The following is a 23149-nucleotide window of genomic DNA, read 5'->3' on the forward strand; positions in this document are numbered from 1 at the left end:
GTTTTTGCCTTATTTAACATATAATAGAATTAAGTACCAACTTCCCTTTCTCATTCCCTTGCATTTTTTTTTTACTTTGGAGAACAGACCATGAAAAGTAAGAACCCAACAACATACAACCTGCAAATCGACCACAAAAACTAGTCCAACCACAGCTAATATAATGGATACAGTGACACCAAAATCAGCACCGGCACTAAAAGCCGTGGATTGGCTGATGACGACCACAACATACACATGGAGAATGAATATAGAGGAAAACACTAAAAACATTTTTAGACTGTACTTGCAGGAATGGCTGATTTCCCTCGACCAATGGTGAATCCCCTAGTGCCATCTGGCATTCGAGGACCGGGAGGTGGTTTGTTTGGAACAGGCTGCTCACGGTCAGAATGAATAAGATGGCTAGATGGTGGGGTGCCAACCAGAGAGGCGGCTACACGACTATTGTTGTGATGCTGACCATGCCCAAGCCTTGCCCCTCCACGTCCCCAGCCTCTCCCTCGCCTTGGTGCTCCGTCATTATCATTGCCCTCCTCATTCTGCCCAAAATAATTGACTAGGTTAACCCTCCTACCATAATTGTGCAGATATAGAAACAACTCAAATCTAGACTATATTATCGAGAAGATATATTTGGTAGGTCAACTGAAGCTTGCAACAGGATATTATCAAATCAAATAGAGAGAAACATAGAAAGATCTCAACTGAAAGAATCTTATTCACATAAGAAAACTCTAATAGTGATAGTGTAGAGGGGAGAGCATGCTTCTTACCTCATGCTCATGTGATGCCTCAGATAAGTGATAGGCATCATCAATCTGTCTTTCATTTGATTGGTTTGATGTGGACACATCATCTCCATTAAATTCACCTTCATGTCCTTTTCTTCCTCGAGCTAGCCCATGTTTTGTCTAGTTTGAAAAAGTAATAAGTTAGTAACAAAAGTCGAAAACATATGCAATCAATTCAGGTCTAGTTTAGGGGAAAAAAGTCTGAAAAATCACCTTGTGTTTACACAGGTTGAGAATGAAAACTTTGTTTGCAAAAGCAAAATGTAGAGCTTAATGTATTTACTAAAATAACTAGGCAGCCAACAAGAGAATTAAATCACCGCTGGGAAAGCCTGTTACTGAGGAACTGTTACGACATGAGCTAGAGTTTGGTAACACAGAAAATGCAGCTCAGGAGAACTAATGAGAGTTTTAAGAAGACGAGACAAACTGTAATTATCACTTCTGTGCCCTTTTTCTACCCATGGTTGCTGGAAGTTATTGTGCTCTTGCTGAATATAAGCAATGACTACTGCTTCTCCATAGACAGGATGAATTCTTGGAGCAACGAGACAAAAACGTACATGAAAGAGCAACACACGAGGAAGAAGAAGAAGAAGAAGAGTTACCGTGTTTCGACGGCGTGCCTACTCCAAAAAACGACCGAAGCTTTATTAGAATTTTCTCTACACAAGATAATCACATTCAATAATTCTCATAATACAATAAGTTTACAATGATTCATATAAATAGTGTCTAAACTCCAGACCTGGTAAAATTGTAATAGAATTCTGTTATGAAAAATTATAACAAAATTTTATTATAAAAAACTGTAATGGAATTCTATTATAAAAAAAAATTTAACAGATTTTTCTTCTATGACGTCTCTTACATTGACCTCCATTCAGATATGAGTCATCCGTCAGCAATTTTTACCTTGGTGAATATTAACCCCTTCAAAGAACACAAGTATCTGAGCAAAATTCCACTTGGATCTTTGGGTCTAGGCTTCTTCTAGCATCTAGAGATATGAATCAACTTCTTTATGGTCACTAGCTTTGTCAACATGTTTATAGCATTGTCTGCAATGTGAACCTTCTCAAGTTGAATTTTCCCAGAAGCAATCAGTTCTATGATCTTATGAAACCTTACATCAATATGTTTGGTTCTCGCATGATATACATGATTCTTCGCCAAATAGATAGCACTCTTACTATTGCATAACAACTTGACTCTACTTTGTTGAACACCCAGTTTTCTGACCAATCCTATAAGCCATAAAGTTTCATTCGCTGCTTTAGCTATTGTCTTGTACTCCGACTCCGTAATAGATAATGTAACAATAGATTATATCATAGACTTCTAACAGATAAGTCCTCCCGTCACAGCTCCTGTCATCTAAATCTTCTACATAGTCTGCATCTATGTATACTGCAACTGAAGGATCTTCCGATTGCCTACAACATAATGTCATAATCAGTTGTATTTCTCAAGTATCTAAAAAACTACTTCACTATATCCCAATGTGGTCGACCAAGATGTGAGAAAACTTGCTCATCATACTAACTAGTTGCGTCAAAGTTGGTCTTATGCAAACCATGACATACATCAGACAACCAACTGCATTGGCATAAGGAACCTTTGATATTTCTTAGATCTTCTCATCTGTTTTGGGCATTGTGTATTAGATAACATGAAGTGATACGCCAGGAGTGTGCTCACCAACTTTGTATTCTTCATGTTGAACCTATCCAACACCTTCTCCATATAACTACTTTGAGACAACCATAATCTCCTTACAACTCTATCCCTATGAATCTCCAACCCAAGAATCTTCTTGGCCTCGCCCAAATCTTTCATGCTAAATTCCTTGCTCAACAATCTCTTCAACTTGTCGAGCTTTTTCATCTTTTTCGCAACAACCCACTTGCACTCTATAGCTCATTTTCCCTCAGGAAGTTCCACTAGATCCCATGTTTAATTCTCATGCAGTAACTCCATCTTCTCTATCATAGCACCCATCCATTTGTCCTTCTTAGAGTTGTATATCGTCTCCTAAAAAGACGTAGGGTCTCCGTTATTGGTGATAATCGCATAAGATACCAAGTCTTCGAATCTGTATCTGGTGGGTGGCTTTACGATTCCTCTCGTTCTGCCACCAGTTATAGTACGATGTTCCGTGTACTTTAAGCTAGAATTATCAGAGCCATGACTCTCTAGCTCCACATCTATGTTACTTTGTAGTGTTTCCTTTCCTTCTTCCTGAGTACGTCGTAGCATGGTCTTCTCATGAAACACCACATCTCTACTGATCACCACCTTGTTTGCCTTAGGATCCCAAAGCTTAAAGCCTTTAATTCCTTTTTGAAACCTCAGAAAAATGCACTGCTTTGATTTCACATCTAGCTTTGATCTTTCCTCACTAGATATGTGCATATAAACTGGGCATTCAAAAACTCAAAGATGAGAGTAATCTATCAATGGAAGATATTATGGTCTATCAAATATGGAATTTACTTTGCCATAATTGTGCTATCAATGGCAGATATTATGGCCTATCAAATATGGAATTTACTTTGCCATAATTGTGCTATCAATGGCAGATATTATGGCCTATCAAATATGGAATTTACTTTGCCATAATTGTGCTAATTAGCTGTGTATATATTATTACCTAGAGTAGATTATTTGTAATTAGTACATACTTAAATTAGATTATCAGTAATTAATATGGTAGCTATATTTACTTTGTTACTAAAGATAAATTGTAAAGCAATTCTATTTAATGAGAAAGCTCCGGAGAAGAAAGGGACACTTTTTTCTGGAATTTCAAAACTGTTTTGTCATGGTATCAGAGCCAAAGGAAGGCTGAAATTTCTACTACCCTTAAAGCTCTCTGGTTTGTTTCTTTTGGATTGATTTCCAATCAACAATTTTTTTTTCTCTCAGTTGATTGACTTGTGATTGAGAGTTTGGATTAAGATTTATGTTTTTCTGGATTGACTTGTTTTTCGGATGGCCAATGAGAATTTTTCTGGAAGAATACCTACGGAGACTTTGGCAATCAAATTTACCGGAAAGAATTATGCAACATGGGAATTTCAGTTCCGAATGTTTCTGAAAGGGAAGGAGCTTTGGGGTCACATTGATGGGTCTTTAATGGCTCCTGAAAACACTAAGGACCTTGGTCAATGGGAGACAAAGGATGCCCGAATTATCTCTTGGCTTCTCGGATCCATCGAAGCTCATATGGTGAACAATTTACGTCCTTTTAATACGGCTAAGGAGATGTGGGATTACCTGAAACGAATATATCATCAAGATAATACTGCAAGGCGATTCCAACTAGAGCTTGAGATTGGTAATCTCAGTCAAGGTGATCTTTCTATTGAGCAATATTATTCTGGATTTCTTAATCTTTGGGGTGAATATTCTAATATTATATATTCAAAAGTACCAAAGGAGGCCTTAGCTAGTATTCAGGCAATTCATGAAGTTAGTAAACGCGATCAATTTTTAATGAAATTGAGATCAGACTTTGATGTTGCTCGGGCTGGATTGCTAAATAGAAATCCAGTTCCTTCTTTGGATATATGTCTTGGAGAATTGTTGCGTGAAGAACAAAGATTGGCTACCCAAGCTGTTCTAGGTGCATCACTAGAAAAATCTACAGTTATCAATGTTGCTTATGCTGCTCAAGGGAGGAACCGTGGTAAGGATCAACTGCAGTGCTATAGTTGTAAGGAGTTTGGGCATATTGCTCGCAACTGCAGTAAGAAATTCTGCAACTATTGTAAGCAACATGGGCACATTATCAAGGAGTGTCCTACACGTCCGGAAAATCGACGAACCCAAGCTTTTCAAGCTACTATTCCAAATCTGAATGTTATTGGTCCTACATCTACAGTCACCGGCACCAATCAATCTATTCTTACGCCAGAGATGGTCCAACAGATGATTCACTCTATGGTTTAAAGCAGGCTCCACGTGCTTGGTTTGACAAGTTCCGCTCTACGCTTATTAACTTCTCTTTTGTCCAAAGTCAGTATGATTCTTCCTTATTCCTGTGCAAAACTGCAAAAGGAATCGTCTTGCTCCTAGTATATGTTGATGATATTGTTATTACAGGGTCCGACTCTGTCTTAATTTCTCAGCTTCAAGAGCATCTTCAGGGGTCTTTCCATATAAAAGACTTGGGATCTTTATACTATTTTTTGGGGCTTGAAGTACACTCTACTCCAGCTGGAATTTTCTTACACCAACATAAATATCTTCAGGGGATAGTGGCTTTGGCTGGTCTACAGGATGGTCGTTCTGTTGATCATCCTTTAGAGGTGAACGTTAAATATCGCCGTGATGAGGGTGATTTTCTCCCAGATCCATCTTTATATAGACAACTAGTAGGGAGCTTGAACTATCTGACTATTATCCGGCCTGATATTGCCTTTTCTGTTCAACAAGTTAGTCAATTTCTACAAGCACCTACACATCTTCATTTGGCTGCAGTTCGACGCATTGTTCGCTATTTGCATGGCACTTCTTCCCGGGGACTTTTCTTCTCTGCGGGCTCTCCTATTCGTTTGGTTGCATATAGTGATGCTGATTGGGCTGGTTGTTCTGATACTCGACGCTCAGTTACAGGTTGGTGCATGTTTTTGGGTACCTCTCTTATTGCGTGGAAAAGTAAGAAGCAAGATCGGGTGTCTAAGTCTTCCACAGAATCATAGTATCGCGCTATGTCCTCTGCTTGTTCTGAAATAGTTTGGCTTCGGGGACTGTTGGGTGAACTTGGGTTTTCCCAACTTGAACCTACTCCACTTCATGCAGATAATATGGCCTATCAAATATGGAATTTACTTTGCCATAATTGTGCTATCAATGGCAGATATTATGGCCTATCAAATATGGAATTTACTTTGCCATAATTGTGCTAATTAGCTGTGTATATATTATTACCTAGAGTAGATTATTTGTAATTAGTACATACTTAAATTAGATTATCAGTAATTAATATGGTAGCTATATTTACTTTGTTACTAAAGATAAATTGTAAAGCAATTTTATTTAATGAGAAAGCTCCGGAGAAGAAAGGGACACTTTTTTCTGGAATTTCAAAGCTGTTTTGTCATAATCTACTAAATTCTCTGTCCATACTTCTGCTGATACTTTGCCTTCTAATGCTGCCCTTGATGATCTATTAATGAGATAACATGTCATGTTAACTGCTTCCTAGAAATTCTTTGCTAGCCCTGCAACCTGAGACATCTTGCCTTTTCAATAATTATCATGTTCAGCCTTTCTGCCATACCATTCTGCTGTGGTGTCTTACGAATCGAGAAATGTCTCATAATCCCATGCTGCTCACAAAATTCCTGAAACTTTGAATCTGTGTACTCAGTCTCATTGGTTGACCTAAGATATTTGATCTTCCTTCTGATCTGGTTCTCCACTTCAATTTTTCCACAGTTTAAATTTTATAAAAATTTCTGACTTGTGACGCATAAAATATACTCAGACCTTCCGTGAGTAATCATCGGTAAAACTCACAAAATACAAGTATCATCCACGTAATGCCACATTGGTTGGTTCCAGAGATCCGTATGTACGTAATCTAGAATTTTTTCTGTCTTTTTTGTCGTCGTCTTGAATTACACTTTGCTTTGTTTCCCAAGAATATAAAATTTGCAGAATTCAAGTTTGCACATCTTGACGCTCTTCAGCAAATCTCTCTTGTGAAGTTCTAGCATCCCACGTTCACCCATATGCCCTAGGCGCATATGCCACAAGATAGTGTTGTCTGATTCAAACTCCACCGAGGCGACTCTACCTACAACTATAGTTTCTATCAACTTGTAGATATTCCTTGCTAACTTTTGTCCTTTCATTACTGTCAAAGCTCCCTTGCTGACCTTGAGCACCCCGCTCACTGATTTGTAATTGCAACCAATACCATCGAGTGTAACCAGTGAAATTAAATTCTTCCTTAGATTTGGTATACGTCTGACATTACGTAAAGTTCTAATCACACCATCAAAATCTTGATTCTAATGTTCTCTATGTCGATAACTCTACAAAATGCATTATTTCCCATCAAAACTAAACCAGAATCCACTACCCTATGGATATCAAATCACTCATTATTTAAAGTCATGTGATATAAACATGCAGAGTCTAAGATCTATACATCCATCAGTTGCTCCGAACTCGACATAGCTGATAGCATATCTCCATCACTGCTCTCTGAATTTTCTTCTTCAACTATGTTTACAGATTTTGCCGAACTACCTTTATTCTCTAGACAATCTTTCTTCATATGATCTTTGCATCCACACTTGTAGCACGTGAATCGTAATCACCTTCTTCCTTCTCTACTTAGAACGAGCATTATTGTCATTACCCAATCCATGTCGAGATTTGCTCCTATCACGCTCTTGGTTGCTATTTACCACAAGTCCTTCTCCCTAAGAAACTTCATCGTTTGTTTTCTTCCTTTAGTGAAAACCTAGCAATGCACCTGTGATCTCCTCCAATTTAAGAGTTTCCTTATCCTACATTAAAGTAGTAACCAAATTCTCGTATGTAGGAGATGAAGATAGAGAATTCAACAACATCAACGCCTTATCTTCATCCTCGATCTTCACATTAACCCGCTTTAAATCACTCACAATCTGGTTGAATACGTTAATGTGCTAGCTCAGATCGGTTTCCTCTAAAATATCAGCCCGAATAATTTCTTCTTAAGATATAATTTATTTGTTAATGACTTTGACATGTACAAGTTTTTCATTTTTTGCCAAACTGCCACCGATGACTCCTTGTCCATGACATGGTACATCACATCATCCGTAAGACAAAGGCTAATTGTTGTCATTGTCTTCGCCTGATGTTCTTCCCAATTTGATCTCTCCATGCTTTCCGGTTTCCTTTCTCCTAGTGTCTTCACGATGCCTTATTGCACCAACAAGTCCTTGACCCTTCTCTGCCATAATCCGAAGTTTCCGGTTCTGTCAAACTTCATCATATCAAACTTCAAAGAAATCATCCCGACATGTTGAAGAAATTCGTCAAAATCTCGCTCTGATACCAATTGTTGCGCAAAGAGGGGGGCGACACCTCTCAACAACTAATGCAGAAGAAGAGGAAGAGAGAAATAGATCGCGCAGAGCAACGAGACAAAGACGCGCAAGAAAGAGAAAACACAAGGAAGAAGAAGAGTTACCATAGTTCGGCAACGTGCCTACTCCACAAAAACGGTCGAAGCCTTATTAGAATTCTCTCTACAAAAGAGAATCACATTAAATGATTTTCATAATATAATCGGTTTACAATGATCTTTATAAATATTGCCTAAACTCCAGACTCAATAAAATCGTAACAGAATTCTGTTATGAAAAACCGTAACAGAATTCTATTATAAAAAACCGTAACAAAATAATGTTACAAAAAAAGCGTAACAGATTTTTCTTCTATGACGTCCCTTGCATTGGCTTTCATTCAGATACGAGTCATCCGTCAACAATAACCAATAAAAGATAAGCCTAAAGGATTACAATAATTCATCACAACTACCTTCCAAAAACATATCATAATTTTTTAGTCAAAGAAAAGCCTAAAATAGTTTAGTAGGTATGTAACTACTTGCAAGCAATATCTTTGTATATCCAATTAGCCCAGGCTGGCCTTTGATAAGCTTGCTCAATTATACTGTCGGTACAATATCAATCTCCTGGTTCCAATTGTCAACCCCTAGACTCAAGCATTTGAAGTTCTCATTGGATCTTATGGGAAGGACAACCATGAGCACCTCTAGATTTGAGATTTGTAAAATAACAGGATCCATATATTTTTGTTTTCACATGCCACTATTTTTTAATGGAAGAAAAGAGAAGAACACTTAGTCACATTCAAAAGCGGGAATAATAGATCACAAATTGACTTTCTTATGGTTAGGAAGAAGGATAGAAAGATTTGTAAAGATTGCAAAGTCATCCCTGGAGAAAGCTTAACTACCCAACATAGGGTAGTGGTGTTGGATATACGCCTCAAACATAGTATCAATAGAAAGAAAATATATACAATTCCTAAAATTAAGTGGTGGAAGTTAAAGGATGGGAAACAACATATATTTAAAGAGGAGGTAGAAATCTGAGCACAAGCATTGGGTGAAATATATGACGACTCAATACAACGTGGGATAAGATGATATCAAAGTTGAAAAGCTAAGAGTGTCTTCGTGAGTCAAAAGGATAGCATGTAAGTAAAGAATCTTGGTGGTGGAATGAGAAAGTACGAGAGAAAGTGAAGGAAAAGCGAATAGCTTATAAGAATTATATATTTGTAAGAACGAGGAAAGTTTAAAAATGTATACAATAGCCAAGAAAAAGGCTAAGAAAGTAGTGAGTGAAGCCAAGAATGAAACTTTTGAATGCTTGCATCAATAGTTTGATATAAAAGAAGGGAAAAGGGACTTCTATAGAATAGCTAAAGTGAGAGGAAAATTAGAGATTTTATCAAATAAGATGCATTAATGATGAATCTAATATCGTACTAGTGAAGGATGAGAAAATAAATAAGCAATAGAAGTTTTAGATTACTTATTTAGGAGATTTAAGTAAGTAAAAGGAGTATATAGAAATTTAATTTTTTTGACAATTTAAATTTAGAAGTAGAACATGCATTAAATGAGATGAAAAATAAAAATTTGGTCGAATTAGATGATATTCTAATAAAGGTATGAAAGTACTCAAGGAAGCAAGATATTGAATGACTTGCGAAGTTATTTTAATTGATATTACAAATGTAGAAAGTGCTTAATCAATTGACATAAGTATTTTAGTCCCTTTGTACAAAAACAAAAGAGATGCACAAAATTATGTGAACTATAGATGTATTAAACTAATGTGTCATATATGATTTGGGTAAAAAAATACTTTGAAGATTCCGTAGTCGGTCAAAATAACAATTTGGGTTCATTATGGCATTCATAGTGCTTCATAGATTTGTGCCTTTTTTATAATTTTGATCATTGGAAAATGTGTGACCATTGATATAGAAAAAGTTTATTCCTACGGAAATTGTGGAGAATTTTAGAAAAGAAAGGTGCTAGAGTAACATATATTGAAACAATTAAGCATCTATATCAGATTTCAACGACAAGAGTGAAGACTTCAAGTGGATTAATTAAAACATTTCCTATCTTACATCAAGGATCAACTTTATTCATAGATGAACTTACTAGGCATATTACCACAATGCATGTTGTTTGCAGATGATATTGTTTTGGTTAATAATATACATGAAAGAGTAAATGTTCCGCTCAAATCTAGGGGTAAACATAAGATTTTTAACTCAATAAAGACGGAATATATGGAATTTAAGTTTAATGATATTAGAAGTAATGAAACAATTGTTAAGATAAGAGAGGACGAGTTGCACAGGAACCGAGAGATTTAAATATTTAGGATCATTTTTACAAAATGATGGAGGGATTGAGAGAGATGTCTTACATAGAATACAAGCAGGATGGGTGAAATGTTGAAGAGCGTCAGGTGTTTTATGTGACCGTAAAGTACCTCTTAAACTTAAAGGTAAGTTCTATAAAACCGCAGTTAGACCTGCTATGTTATATGGAGCTGAATGTTGGGCTATGACTCGAACACATGAGCAGAAGATGAGAGTTGCAGAGATGAGGATGTTAAGGTGGATGTGTGGACATACGAGGATGGACAAAATAAGAAATGAGAGCATTAGAGAGAAAGTAGGAGTTGCATCTATTGAGGAAAAACTCAAAGAGACACGTTTAAGATGGTATGGACATGTACTTAGACGACCAATAAATGCTCCAATTAGGCGATGTGAAACTATGATAAGCATGCATATAAAACGAGGAAGACCAAAAAAGACTTGGTTAGCAACAATAAAACAAGATAAAATTTATTTAAATATAGATGATGATATAATAGGAGATAGAGCTCAATGGCGTAAAAGGATTCATACAGCCGACCCCACCTAGTGGGAAAAGGCTTGGTTATTGTTGTTGTATGCCACTATTTGGAACCACCAGCTTCGTTTTTGATGTCTCTCTCTAATTCTTAAGAATTATAGGATGTTCTTCTCCAAATGTACTCAGAGAAGCATAATCTCTCTTATATATATAAGAAAACGAAGAAAATTCAATGAATATTTTTCAGCATTTTACCAAATGCACACTTGAGGTTTCATAATACTCAAAATGCACACCATGTTCATATTTACCAAAGGACACACTTTGCCAAAATTAAATGCCTAAAATGCCCCTCTAACTAAACCCCTCTCCAAAGCACATGGCCAATTAAAGTGCCCACCAAAGCAGTTATCATCAGTAAGCTAATCCATCTCACATATTATGTTGAGAAAGACTGAAAACCCTAAGCTTCAATGCAGCGTAAGCGACTTCTCAATCTTTCAACATGTCTAGTGGTCCTTAAGCTTCTTATGTGCAGCACCAACAACTTCCCAAACAAACAATCCAGCCACAAGTGGTAAAAGCCTAGTCTTCCTCTCTACAACATCCACTTCTACACACATCTGTTGCCACCATGTCACACGATCACACTTCTATACTCAAGCGCCTGACCAGGTACATTGACCAAGTACATTGTAGCAATGTACAGGGAGTTGTTTTAGTTATTGTGATAGTGAATAGTCAGAGCTTAATTGTCAAAGTGTTTAACCTTAATGACTTAAATCCTCTTTGAATTGGTTATCCGAGACCACTAGTGGATCCAAAATATTTCAAATAATATTTTCATGTTATCAGATGACCAATGTGGAAGATTTTAGGCCATCAAGGTGTTTTAGTCAAACCACCTTGATAGGCTTAACCTTTCTAAAATGGTCATCTACAAACGCTAGTGAGTCTAGTATACTTAAAACAATCTATACATGGTCTCAAATACACAATTTAGAAGGTTTTAGGTCATCAAGGTGTGCTGATCAAACCACATAAATGGGTTGACAGTCTCCAAAATGATCATAAGACTAAGACCACTCCAATATACTTCAAACCATTCGTCCATGGTCTCAAATGGTCAAGTTGGAGGATTGTAGGCTCAAATTAGTCACCTGAGGCACTATTAAGTCCAGTATACTTCAACCAATTCATTCATAAATTACCAAGTCTTATATTTAGCTAGCATACTTTCCTCATCGTTAGATTATATCATCAGTTGTGTTCCGAAGTTTATAAATAGATGGATTATAATCCCATTTAAAAATAACCCAAAAAAACCTTTCAAAGCTATAATAAGAACTCAGGAAATGGAAATTCTAAAGCAAGAAAATGGTTTAGAAGACAAATGACAATTTAAAAATTGTGGAAGGAAATTCAGGCTAAAGAGGAAGCAACATGATTGATGGTTGCTGATTACCAAGAATTTAGGAAAAAATTTAACTCTGAGACCACTTCTCCAATTCTTCTCTTCATTTAGTTCAGCAACCTGCATGAGTAAAAAGATCATATCCACTAGGTAACAGCTTAAGAAAGTAAAAAAAAAAACTGTAGTTAAGATCGGCAATTATCAAACATACTGCTTTTTCGGCATCTTCAACAGTCGCGTACTCCACAAATGCATGCAACTAAAAAGGAAAAACACCAAAAATAATTTAAGAAAACATAAGCAGAAGTTTGCATAACTCATCGTGTAGGATGCTTTGCATGCCACAGCAAGTCTAAACAATTTATTGCATTACAAATATAGTCAAGATTCCTTTGAATCTGCTTATACTATCTCAAACTCTGAACTCATTCACCTTGCACAAATATTTCTATACATCAAAAAATGAGCAACTTGTCATCATACAAAGTTGGTAAAGAAAGTAAACGATTGAAACTCAAACAGATGTATATATATTACAAGCTTAAAAACAAAATTTGTATGTGCTAATACTTAAAGCACTATGACATGAAAGTTCATTTTTTGAGTTTGACAATGTAGCCTAGCTACTGTACAAAAAAATGATTGAGATACATACTCGGCTACCAAAGAGCACTTCAAGTCTTGTTGGTCTATTATTTGAAGAAGCTATTCCATTGGCAAGTTGTGGATAGCATGTGCGTATAGTCTTTACACTAAACACAGATCAAGTTATTGAGGTAACAAATTCACAGAGTAGCAGCAAATAATAAGATGTTCTACCTGCCAACAGATGAGAAGATCTTTAAGAGATTCTGGTAACAATGATCTTCAGGCAAGTTTTCAGTAACAACAATGCGAGACTGGAGAAATATAAAGCACAAAAATGAATCGAACTGATCATCAAAAAAACATATGTTTCACTATTAAATTCTCACCTGCAATGCTTCCATGTCCGACTCTGTAAAAGGCTGCTGACGCCTAACTTTCTTCCCATCTTCACTTACAACCTGTAATTTGACTCAGGAACATAAATGTAAGCAACTAGAGAGAGACAACATAGTAGAATGGAAGAACTCACCAGTCTTGAAGATGTTCGGAGTGCCATAGCAAGCTGTGAATTATTGTGAACTAATGCTTTGATCTTCTTAAATGCAGCTATTACATATATTGGCACTGCACAGAGGAAAACATTTACATGATTATTGTATTATTTATCTTGAACTGAATTCTCAACTTTTACCTAAAGGAAGATCTCTCAGAAGACTAAAACGTTCACAATATCCATGTTGTTTGCCTAAATAATCAAAAGAAGGGAAAACATCTTACAGTTTGATAAAGCATAGGTTTCACCTTTTCAGTGAAATAGATTAAATTCAATTATTAGGCATCAATGTCATGTTGATATATAACTTGTTCATTAATAGGTAACATAAAAATGATCACATAACAAGCAATTCAGTTGCTTTTTTGCTTTGAGCAGAAGATACAAAATCGTTCCAGTAAAATTTCAGTACTAAGACCGCATTAGAAGTGATTGGACAAGATTACAAGATTCTTTTTTTCCTCGTCTTAGGATAGTATCACCTTGGTTCTTCCTCTTCTTCCTCCAGATGAGTCTTATCCTCCTACTCTTCCTCCTCACTTCCCGTCCTCTTTGGTTCCTCCTCTTTATTAGTGCCGACCAATACCATATTGTACCAACACAATAATATGCCTATTGCTACCAAAACCCTATGGAATGAAACTACATACATTGATGCAATTGTCAGGAGGAACCAATGAATAAAATATCAAGTCCTACCGATCAGCACAGGTAGAATTTACCATTACACCCGTCGACCGGCAAGGGCACGAGTTCAAAGCTGCGAGGTTGAGACAGTGGCGACTCGCAGTGGCCTCATGAGGTTGTGGAGGCCAAACATGGCCCGGCCTCGTGGCAGCAGGCGGTGTGATCGGTCATTTTTTTTTCCTTTTGCATTCTTCTGTTTCCCCTATTTTCATTTTTTATTTTTTACACGATTAACTCTAATTCCTTTCCCCTTAATTTTGTTTCCTCCTTCATTTATTAATTTTGTTTTCCATTTTTCAAGTCAATTTTTCCCTCCATAGGTCTATGAGATAAGCATAGTGAAAAAAACATCCCTTGAAGGATGGTTAATTTTTTCCTTTAACTGTTTACGATGTAAAAAAATCTCTTTAAGATAGAGAAGATAGATTGTTAGACAAAATTAACTATAATATGATTTTTAACTTTATAAAATATATTACTACTAATGAATTAAATTATTATATATATAAATTAGTTTAATTTTAAACTGATCAAAATAAATCCAAATTAAATTTAGTTTAACCTATTTGATACTGTCATGTCTACTTGGTGGGCTTCAGCTAACCCTAAATTGATTTTTCCTCAATAAGCATAAAACATTTCACAAGATAATATCAAAACTTAAACTAAACATTCAACTTCACAAATATAACTCCATAGTAAACATTTATAGCAATCAAATATTAATAAAAATATTTTTAATTAATATACTTTATATTTAAAGAAGTATTGAAATTATATCGGCACGGCACAATACAGTAAAGAAACTGCAACATTCTGATCATTAACCCAAACTATGGCCAAGATTGAAATTTTAAACTTTGGTAGGAACTCCATCAAATGATTAGCAAAGTCCCTCTAGAGTGCAAACTCTACCACACAACTGAGAAATAGTGAATTCTCAAATAGACAAGAAACATGCCCGATCACAATTCATCAAATGTATTACTATATTAGCAACAAGAATGATCAATTCTCAATATTCATACTGAAGCTCATGTCACTTAGACAGTATATATGTACTAATTCCACTACATGACATATTCAATATATTACCATGCAACCAACAATCCGCCTAACCAACAATCCACAATAGGCGATCACATACAGGCATCCCTATGAAGAAAACATTATTAGCATCAACAATCTCCTAAAAGGTTGCACTAGAAATGAATTTATTCTCAGCATTAGTTCATAATGTTCTAGTTCATGTTAAAATAAAAAAAATTAACTAAAATTATATTGGTATAGCATTAGTAAATGAAAACATGCAACAGGAAATTTAATATGCACATCAAAGACAGACAATATCTGGAAATATTTAATCCACTTCAATGATTTAGGTAGGATAAAGAAATACACAACAATGAATGTCGGTAACACAGTTGCCTATCATAGTTGCAAATTGCATATGATCAAACACAGCTAGAAAACAAAAATGGCCATAAAACATTCAATACTTCCACAATTAGATTCAAGGAACAAGTGGGTGAGATAGATGTAAAGGGTCATCAATTGATTCATACTATTGTACTAAAAAAGCCCACTATCCTTTTTTAGGAGTAGAAACTAATGAATCATCAAATGGTTCAAATAACGAAAGAAATGATTAGAAGAAAATAAACAGTTGTTAAAATTCAAGGAAGATTAGCAATTATGCATGTCAAACATTGAAGCTTTTTTAGGATTGCCAAGAATCAATTATAATTATCATAATCACATATACATGATGATATTCACTTGTTTATTGCCTATGAATTGCACAGTGATATGATGATGAATATCACCTAAATATTGTCATAGTGAATGAGAGGAAGTTAAGGAAGTCATAGTGAAGTTCCTACGTAGTGGTCAGAATCGTATGATTCATGCTTCGTATCATACGGTATGTTACTATTCACATGTAAAATAATATGGTTCATACGTAGAAATCAGAAATGAAAAGGTTCATAATTCAATGTGAATCTCATATTATATGTTCTTAGAAATAAAAAAAGAAAACCTTTAAATAATTAAAAGTAAATCAAAGCAATTAGAAAAAAGACATAATACCCAATATATTATAAATCAAACAGATTATTATAATAGAAAAAAGGATGGATTTTATATTATAATATAGATGCATAATCGTGTTTCTTTCAAAAAGACCAATTAACAGAATTAAAGAAGGGAAGAATAAATTTCACATTAAACTACAAAAGTATGGTTGCATTCCTTATGAAAGAAAGAAAAATACAAGGAAATGCACCTGGAATATGCATGGTTTCTATCATTACATTGGATAGAAAAGACAGGATGGAAGTGAGTGAAGAACTATTTACCCAACATGCACTTAGATTGCTTCCACTCGAATCAAGCAGAACTATTTACCCAACATACACATGGATTGCTTCCCCCCAAATCAAGCAAAAGCCTATGATCATAGCACTAAAAAAAAATCAATCTATTAAATTTTTTATTTTTTAGATAATCAATTTTATAATTCAAACTTTGCATCCTCTTTGTTTCCTTCCAAGGAATTAAAAATTAGGAAAAAAAATTCTATTCACTACCACTAAATGTTTCCTTAATTATTTCCCTTCCCATAGGAAACTAGCACATAAAGGTCTATGAGTTTTAAAAGTCAAAGATGAAACAAAAGGAAAAAAAAGTATCACACAAACACAAAGTCAATGATAGTTAAGGTGGACCAAACACTAAATAATGTTGAAAAGAATAAGTCTTGTCACATTGATACATAGAATGATAATGATGATGAACTTGACATCCGTGAAAGTCATAAGGAAATTTTCTACTACTCAGTTTATTTCAATTCTTAATGGAATATTTGAACATTGTCATCAATAGAAGATATAAACCTATCTAATTTTATTATGAATCAATGTAAACTTATTTTATACTAGAATGTTATTCAATGAAATAGTCTATAATTTTAAATATATTTTATTTTTTAAACTATTGTGAATAAACTAAAATTATTTTTAAGATATTTAAGTCAAAAATTGACAAAAACAATTCATGATACAAACCACACAATTCAATTCAATTTGCACCCAAAATGGTTCAACCCATATGAGTAAATCATGAGTCAAGAATAGGTGTGATTTGATATGACAAATTAATTCAATACAATTTCCCAATTCTTAACAATTAATTGACGTAATCAAGTATACAATTTCACATAGTTAATTTAAGGATAAAAATATTGTGTCTTATTCTATTTGATGATTCATCTTCAACCTTTTGCACGTAGTATCATCCTTGACCCTTTCTAACCAATGGTTGCTTCTTCACTATGACCCCTTTGCTCATCAAAGGCTACTTCTTCACGAAAAACATACATTTACTTCATATTTTCCACTGATGATAATGTGCAATTTTTGTTTATTTCTTTCTATGTCATGGTCAACTTTAAGATTTCACTTTGTTTGACCTTTATAATTCTACTTTATAAAATAAAATTTATCATTTTCCCTTTTCTTTTATATTAATTTAATTTATAGTATATATGTTGCATTTATTTTAAATTTTAACAGGTTAGATTTTCCTTTAATTGTTTAAATTTAACTTCTAAAGGGCTTTTGTTTCATTTTTAGAATCATATAAAATAAAATTCATATCTAAACATAGATAAGTTAGGAAAAGAATGCTTGTCCTCTAGTCCCTTGCTCCCCCGAAAATAAACTTTTATTCAAACACTTGCTCCTCATTTTTTCGAATGCTTCTCTAGATATGTAAAAAATACCAAAGTTAAAAGCAGCAACTAGAGAATTAAGTGTGCAGCAGCAAAAGCCTCTTGGTATAGCAATTGAATTATGACTTTTAAAACTACATTTTTGGAAAAACTACATTTTTGGAAAAGCATGATTCATCCAAGTTAGCATGTGCATAGTTAGTCCATTGTAACTTGCAAGTGCAGGATATTGAAAGTTGTCGCATATGTTAATAATCAAGGGGCTTAAGGATTCAAAAATTGAAATTGGGGGTTGTAACAACCCAAAAGTTTAATTAGGCATTGCCTCATCATATAAGATATTTTTAAACACCATGACCAATTGCAAGGAGTACTCAAAGATATCACCAAATAAATATGTTCATCATTGAAAAAGAGCTATTATTAAAAAGAATGTCAAGTTTATTATCTTAACCAATTCAAATAAAAATGATCGAGTAGTCAAATGTTAGAATTTTTACCAAATCCATCAGGATCTTTACTTATGAATCTCATCAAGTGTTCAGTTGTAGCAAGGTTCACATCACTGAGATAATACTCAACCTGCTGATGATGAAATATCAAGATGAAATATAATGCGCACAACTAGCTAAAAATGAGCAGTTGCCAAGAATAGGCATTCAAAACTTAATGAAGAATGTATGAAGACAAAGCGATGCAACAGGAAATTGCAAGAAAGAAGACACTCTAGAGAAAACTAGACCATTATGGAATCAGTATTACTATTTACATCCAACAGCTGTTAGAATTTAGGAAGTCAAGATTGTGTTCAAACCTTAGTATCTTACAATATTACAATCTTAGAAATCCAAATTCATCTATACATTCTATATCTAAGTAGAAAATTCTGAATTGGTTTAGTAACATAAGTACCTACTATTAGATCTTATGTTTGCTTATTGTTCCTACACGGGATCTTGATCCCAACAACTGTGACTGCATTTAATTAGACATTTTAAAATTGATATTAACTATTCTGTCATATCATTTGAAATATTTTTTCTTTATGTAAGATGCTTTTTAAATTTTAGAAAAAGAACTTATTAACTTATTTCCACTATTATTCATCTTATTACTATCGTTCATCTTATAAAGCTATTCCTTCGATATAGAACATTAAAAATTCTTGGCATTCTTCATATTTGCATGATTTTATTTATGCATTCTTTTGAATATATAACATTAAAAATTCAATTGAATTCTTCAAATTTGCATAATTTTATTTATGTTTCATGATATTGGAATAGTAGTGTTTAAAATGTTCATATCAATACTATATATTGAAAGTTAATACAGAACATATGCTACATTAGAGAAATAAAATATAACTCTAAATCATTTTAATAAAATTATGATCTTAAGAATCTAAGTAAAGAATATAGCAAAACTAAAATTGTGAATGTGACTTTTTAAGTAATAATTGGGAAAATTTTGAAACATAAACTTGGTGAGATAGAAGAAAGAAACAGGACCCAGCCTGAAAAACTGGTTATATTAGATGTGTATGTTGTGTGTGTGAAAGAGAGAGAATCAGGATTTTTGAAAAAATGAAGAAAATATAACCATAACAATCAGAAAACAAATAAAAGGATAAAAAAAAGAGAATACTTTCAATGTGATAATATGAATGTTAGGGGCAAGAATAAACAACTAACAAGCGGGAAAGAAAATGTCCACGTTAGTAATCTAAATCAAAGGATATCGGAAAACTGAAATTGTGAATGCAACTATTTTAAGTAATAAATTTGGAGAAATTTGAAACAAGACAACTAGGTGAGTTGAAGAACAAACAAAAGAGAATTTGCTTTCTAAGTTCTGATATGGAGGAAAGTCGTGTACAGTTGTCCAGTTCCAGCCTAAACTGGAGAGGCCTAAAACAAAGAGAACCAACTTTTTGTCCATATCCCAACTCCCCCACCTACCCATCCCCCTCTTTCATTCCATCAACGGTACTTGTTAACTATTATTAGATTGCTTGACCTTTCAAGCAATGCTACTTGATAATTTAGATGATGGTACTTGTGTTTATGTTGTATACCTCATACATAAAGACCATATGTTAGTATACAGTAAATTAGCATAACTTATAATAAAAATTATTTTAGGTTAGTCGTTTAAACTAACCAATAAGATGTGGATGAGGAATAGAATAAATGTGGTGTAGAGATTCTAAGCCGAACAAAAATGATTTTAAATGAAGAAAAGAAATACTAAAAAGTGAAAATATCAATATATCCGCCTGCACACATGAGATTTTGCTAATGAAGCGTCGCCCACGGTTAGGATTTATTTTCCCATACGTTAGATTTATTGATAATGAATTTATTAGAGATATATTATTGATGACAAATTTATTGGTGGAGACTTAAAAAATAATAATTAAACATTCTCTTAATTTGTGATAAAAAAAATGATAATAGCTGTGACTCTAAATGTTGACAAATAATTGGAAACAAAATAATAGTTGACTATATATATACATATAAATTAAAGAACTCAAATGAGAACTTAAAGTTGTAATATAAATTGAGTTAATTTTCTTAATCTCTTAATTAAAATTAAATTCATGCGCGTCTTTCAAATATACCTTTGCATTTTTTATGCTCACATTATGCATATTTATTTTGGCCTTTTTGTGAGGTTTATGCATAGTACCGGTGGAGCTTCTTAAGAGGTATACATTTATTTAATTTAGTTAGCTATTTGTGCGTATTTTTGCTCTAACGTTATTAGAGTTCACGAGAAAAAAGAAAAGCTAGCTTCCTGGCATTCCTAACTTGTACAACGCATGACAAAAACAAAGATAACCAACTTTTTCTTTATACCCCAACTCCCCACCCACCCAATAATGAAGATGTGAGGTACATATTTGATATACTTTCTCTCACACAATTATTATTTGATAAAAACAAGTAATCTAAACTAATCTATTCGTATAATTTATATTTCTATTTCTCTCTTTCTTGTCTTGCTTCCTTCTTTACCTCTTTCTTTCCTTTTTACCTATTCTTACTTTTATCTTCTCCAATCATCTCACATTGAAGGTTCACTTGGAGACAAATGCAAGGAAAGAGAGGATCGATGAATGAAAAGTTGGTTATTTTCATATTTGAAGAATAGTTCAATTTCTATCATGTCTAGCTTCTACCTCGTCTAAGCTCGTCTATATCAACATTAAAAAAAACTAAATGAAGAAATTTCCATAAGAGAGCTAAATGATTGATAATTTTGTACAACATTTTCAAAAAGCAAATGCATGTTGTATTTGGTCAATCCACCTACATATAACCAAATATGATTCCTTAATACACATATACCATATGTGGCCACTATGTCATCCTCTTCAAAATTCACCTAGGAAGTTACATTAAAACCATGGAAGTAGTAGATAATTGTATCATGAAATAGCTGGCAAAAATTAATAGAGAAAAGTTATAATCATAAAGTAGTGAACTAATGATATCTAGGATTTAAAATAATATTTTTTCTATTGAACAACTAAAATTACTAAATTCAAATTTAAAAAGTGAAGAAAGTAAGTCCTTGTATGTTTCTGCTTCCTTAAATGTATTTTGGAATAGTAGAATTACTAAGAAAGCAGAAATAAATAATAGATCTTCTTCATGCAGTTCCATGCTCATAAATTCACTAATATCCATTTTCCAAATTTTACTGTACAACCAATTTTCCTCTCCAAGTGCATTAGTAAATGCAGGAAGTCATAACAGCAAAACCAGGAAAATCTAACCTAGGCTGGTTCAAATTTTATAGGCAAGCAAGCACAGCCAGAAATGCCATTATAAGAAATCTGATCTCAAGTGTTGAAACAAATGTGAGATCAGTCTCCTACTAAGAAAAACTTGATTGCTAGTTTGAATTATTAGGTAGGGTTTCCACCAACTCACTACTTCATTGTATCCTGCCTCTACATTCTTTCACGGTACCTGTAAATGACAAGAGAGATGTATCCAAATGATGAATAGGATCAATCGCCACAACTTCATCATGAATGGATGGAGTGGGTCACAAAATTAATATGTAAATGTAGCGATGCACAGATATCCCAGATAGCACTGCACTTTCTTCACTTAGATTATGATATAAGTCAAATCACACAACTTTAACCAACTTAATCGAAGATGTTCAAAACGTTCAAACAGTTCATCTCCTTAGTTATACTGACAAAACAAACTTGAACATCAACAATGTGCCCAAAAATGATACGTTTAGTATGCTTCCAAGTTTCCACTAAACTGCTACCAAAGCAAAATCAAACAACGAAATGAAGGTGAACAGAATGAGCGGTGACCTGCTTCGTGATCTGTTGTACAAATTCCTCCGAAAGTCCATCCCTCTCCAGAGGGACTAGTTCAGGATCAGCGCCAGTGTGCCCTCCCTCTTCATCGCCAGAGCCACCGGCTGACGAAGCCCCGTAGTGCTCGAACGAACTCGGCCCAGGAGTAAAGTAAGTAGGACTGAGGGGCGCTTGTTGGAAGGCATGCATCACGGGGCGAGACAAGGGAGAGTGGCAGTGCTGGATCGACGCCGGGGAAGACGCGTGGAGCTGTGTGGAGCGAGGGACGAACTCTGCTACCCGGGCATTGAGACGGCGGTAAGGGACGGACCCCGAGGGGGAAGAATCGCCGGTGACCGATGGCGATCGGTCGGCGCTGCTGTCTTGGAGGGTCTCTAGGGTTGGCTCCATGGTTTCTTAAGCCATTAGGGTTGGGAAGAACCCGATTGGGGCGGAGAGATGAACTTCCTCGTCCTCGCACTGCAAAAGCAGCACTCGGCTGATATAGCGCTCCGCTCCCTTGACCGTCAACGCCGCTTTGCTTTATTTACGGGGGCACCACTGTGTCCATGTCAGGGGCTAGCGGGTGGTACCGGCGCTGGTCAGCCTGCTTAACTGTCGACCGAGGGGGGCATGGCATATCGCATCCATGATCCATTGGTACAGCTAGTGACGTAACGTCTGCCCACTCAGCGTAACTGCCATAAGCCCGTGTCGATTTGCGCCGAGATTAGAAATTATTTTAAAAAATAATAATAATAAAATATGATATATCTCGTGATTATTTTGATATGATCAATTAAATTTTACTTGTTATTTGATCTCTATGTCTAATTATGCAAGAGTTTAGGAACGCAAGAAGTCGAGCAGAAGATGCAGCTAGTGAGAAGGATGAATGGGAAGGGAGCCGACGGGCTCAGTGCGTCCGAAGGACGAGAGAGTTGCGAAAGAGTATACCGGTGGACGAGAAGAACGTGTGCAGCGTTCGAGGGATAAGAAGTCGGGACGGAAGCCTGCTCGAGGAGAAGGCCGGAAATTGGGTTCGGACGAGCCCTATTTCGATTGGTCGCAATTACCCAAGCAATCGGAGGTTCAGAAGATGAGAAGGAGTCAAAAGGAGTGTAA

The 23149-nt window shown here is 34.9% G+C and overlaps 1 protein-coding gene across 2 annotated transcripts; it reads right to left on the reverse strand.

The window, feature by feature from the left end:
- Positions 1-29: 29 nt before the first annotated feature.
- LOC121982192 (la-related protein 6B-like) lies at positions 30-22652 on the reverse strand. Of its 2 annotated transcripts, XM_042535145.1 has the most exons (11): positions 22040-22652; positions 18192-18273; positions 13410-13463; positions 13248-13342; positions 13105-13176; positions 12950-13029; positions 12786-12882; positions 12342-12389; positions 12182-12250; positions 777-914; positions 30-542 (listed from the first exon to the last, which is right to left on the reverse strand). In XM_042535145.1, the coding sequence occupies exons 1-11, from the start codon at positions 22433-22435 to the stop codon at positions 276-278; spliced, it is 1398 nt and encodes a 465-aa protein (XP_042391079.1). In that variant the 5' UTR covers positions 22436-22652; the 3' UTR covers positions 30-275. The 2 variants fall into 2 exon arrangements, with proteins under 2 accessions (XP_042391079.1, XP_042391080.1); XM_042535146.1 differs by lacking the exon at positions 13410-13463 and having other exon boundaries at positions 22040-22648.
- Between the last annotated feature and the right edge of the window lie 497 nt (positions 22653-23149).

This window comes from Zingiber officinale, chromosome 5A, assembly GCF_018446385.1.
Source record: "Zingiber officinale cultivar Zhangliang chromosome 5A, Zo_v1.1, whole genome shotgun sequence".
Taxonomy (NCBI): Eukaryota; Viridiplantae; Streptophyta; class Magnoliopsida; order Zingiberales; family Zingiberaceae; genus Zingiber; species Zingiber officinale.

Bases quoted from the DNA above. Each gene is read 5' to 3' on its own strand.
- LOC121982192 (XM_042535145.1), bottom strand. From the start codon at position 22,435: ATGGAGCCAACCCTAGAGACCCTCCAAGACAGCAGCGCCGACCGATCG. The intron at 18,274-22,039 runs GTCACCGCTCAT...CATCATCAGCAG, and splicing joins TACAACAGATCACGAAGCAG to GTTGAGTATTATCTCAGTGA. The intron at 13,030-13,104 runs GTGAGAATTTAA...ATATTTCTCCAG, and splicing joins CGGACATGGAAGCATTGCAG to TCTCGCATTGTTGTTACTGA.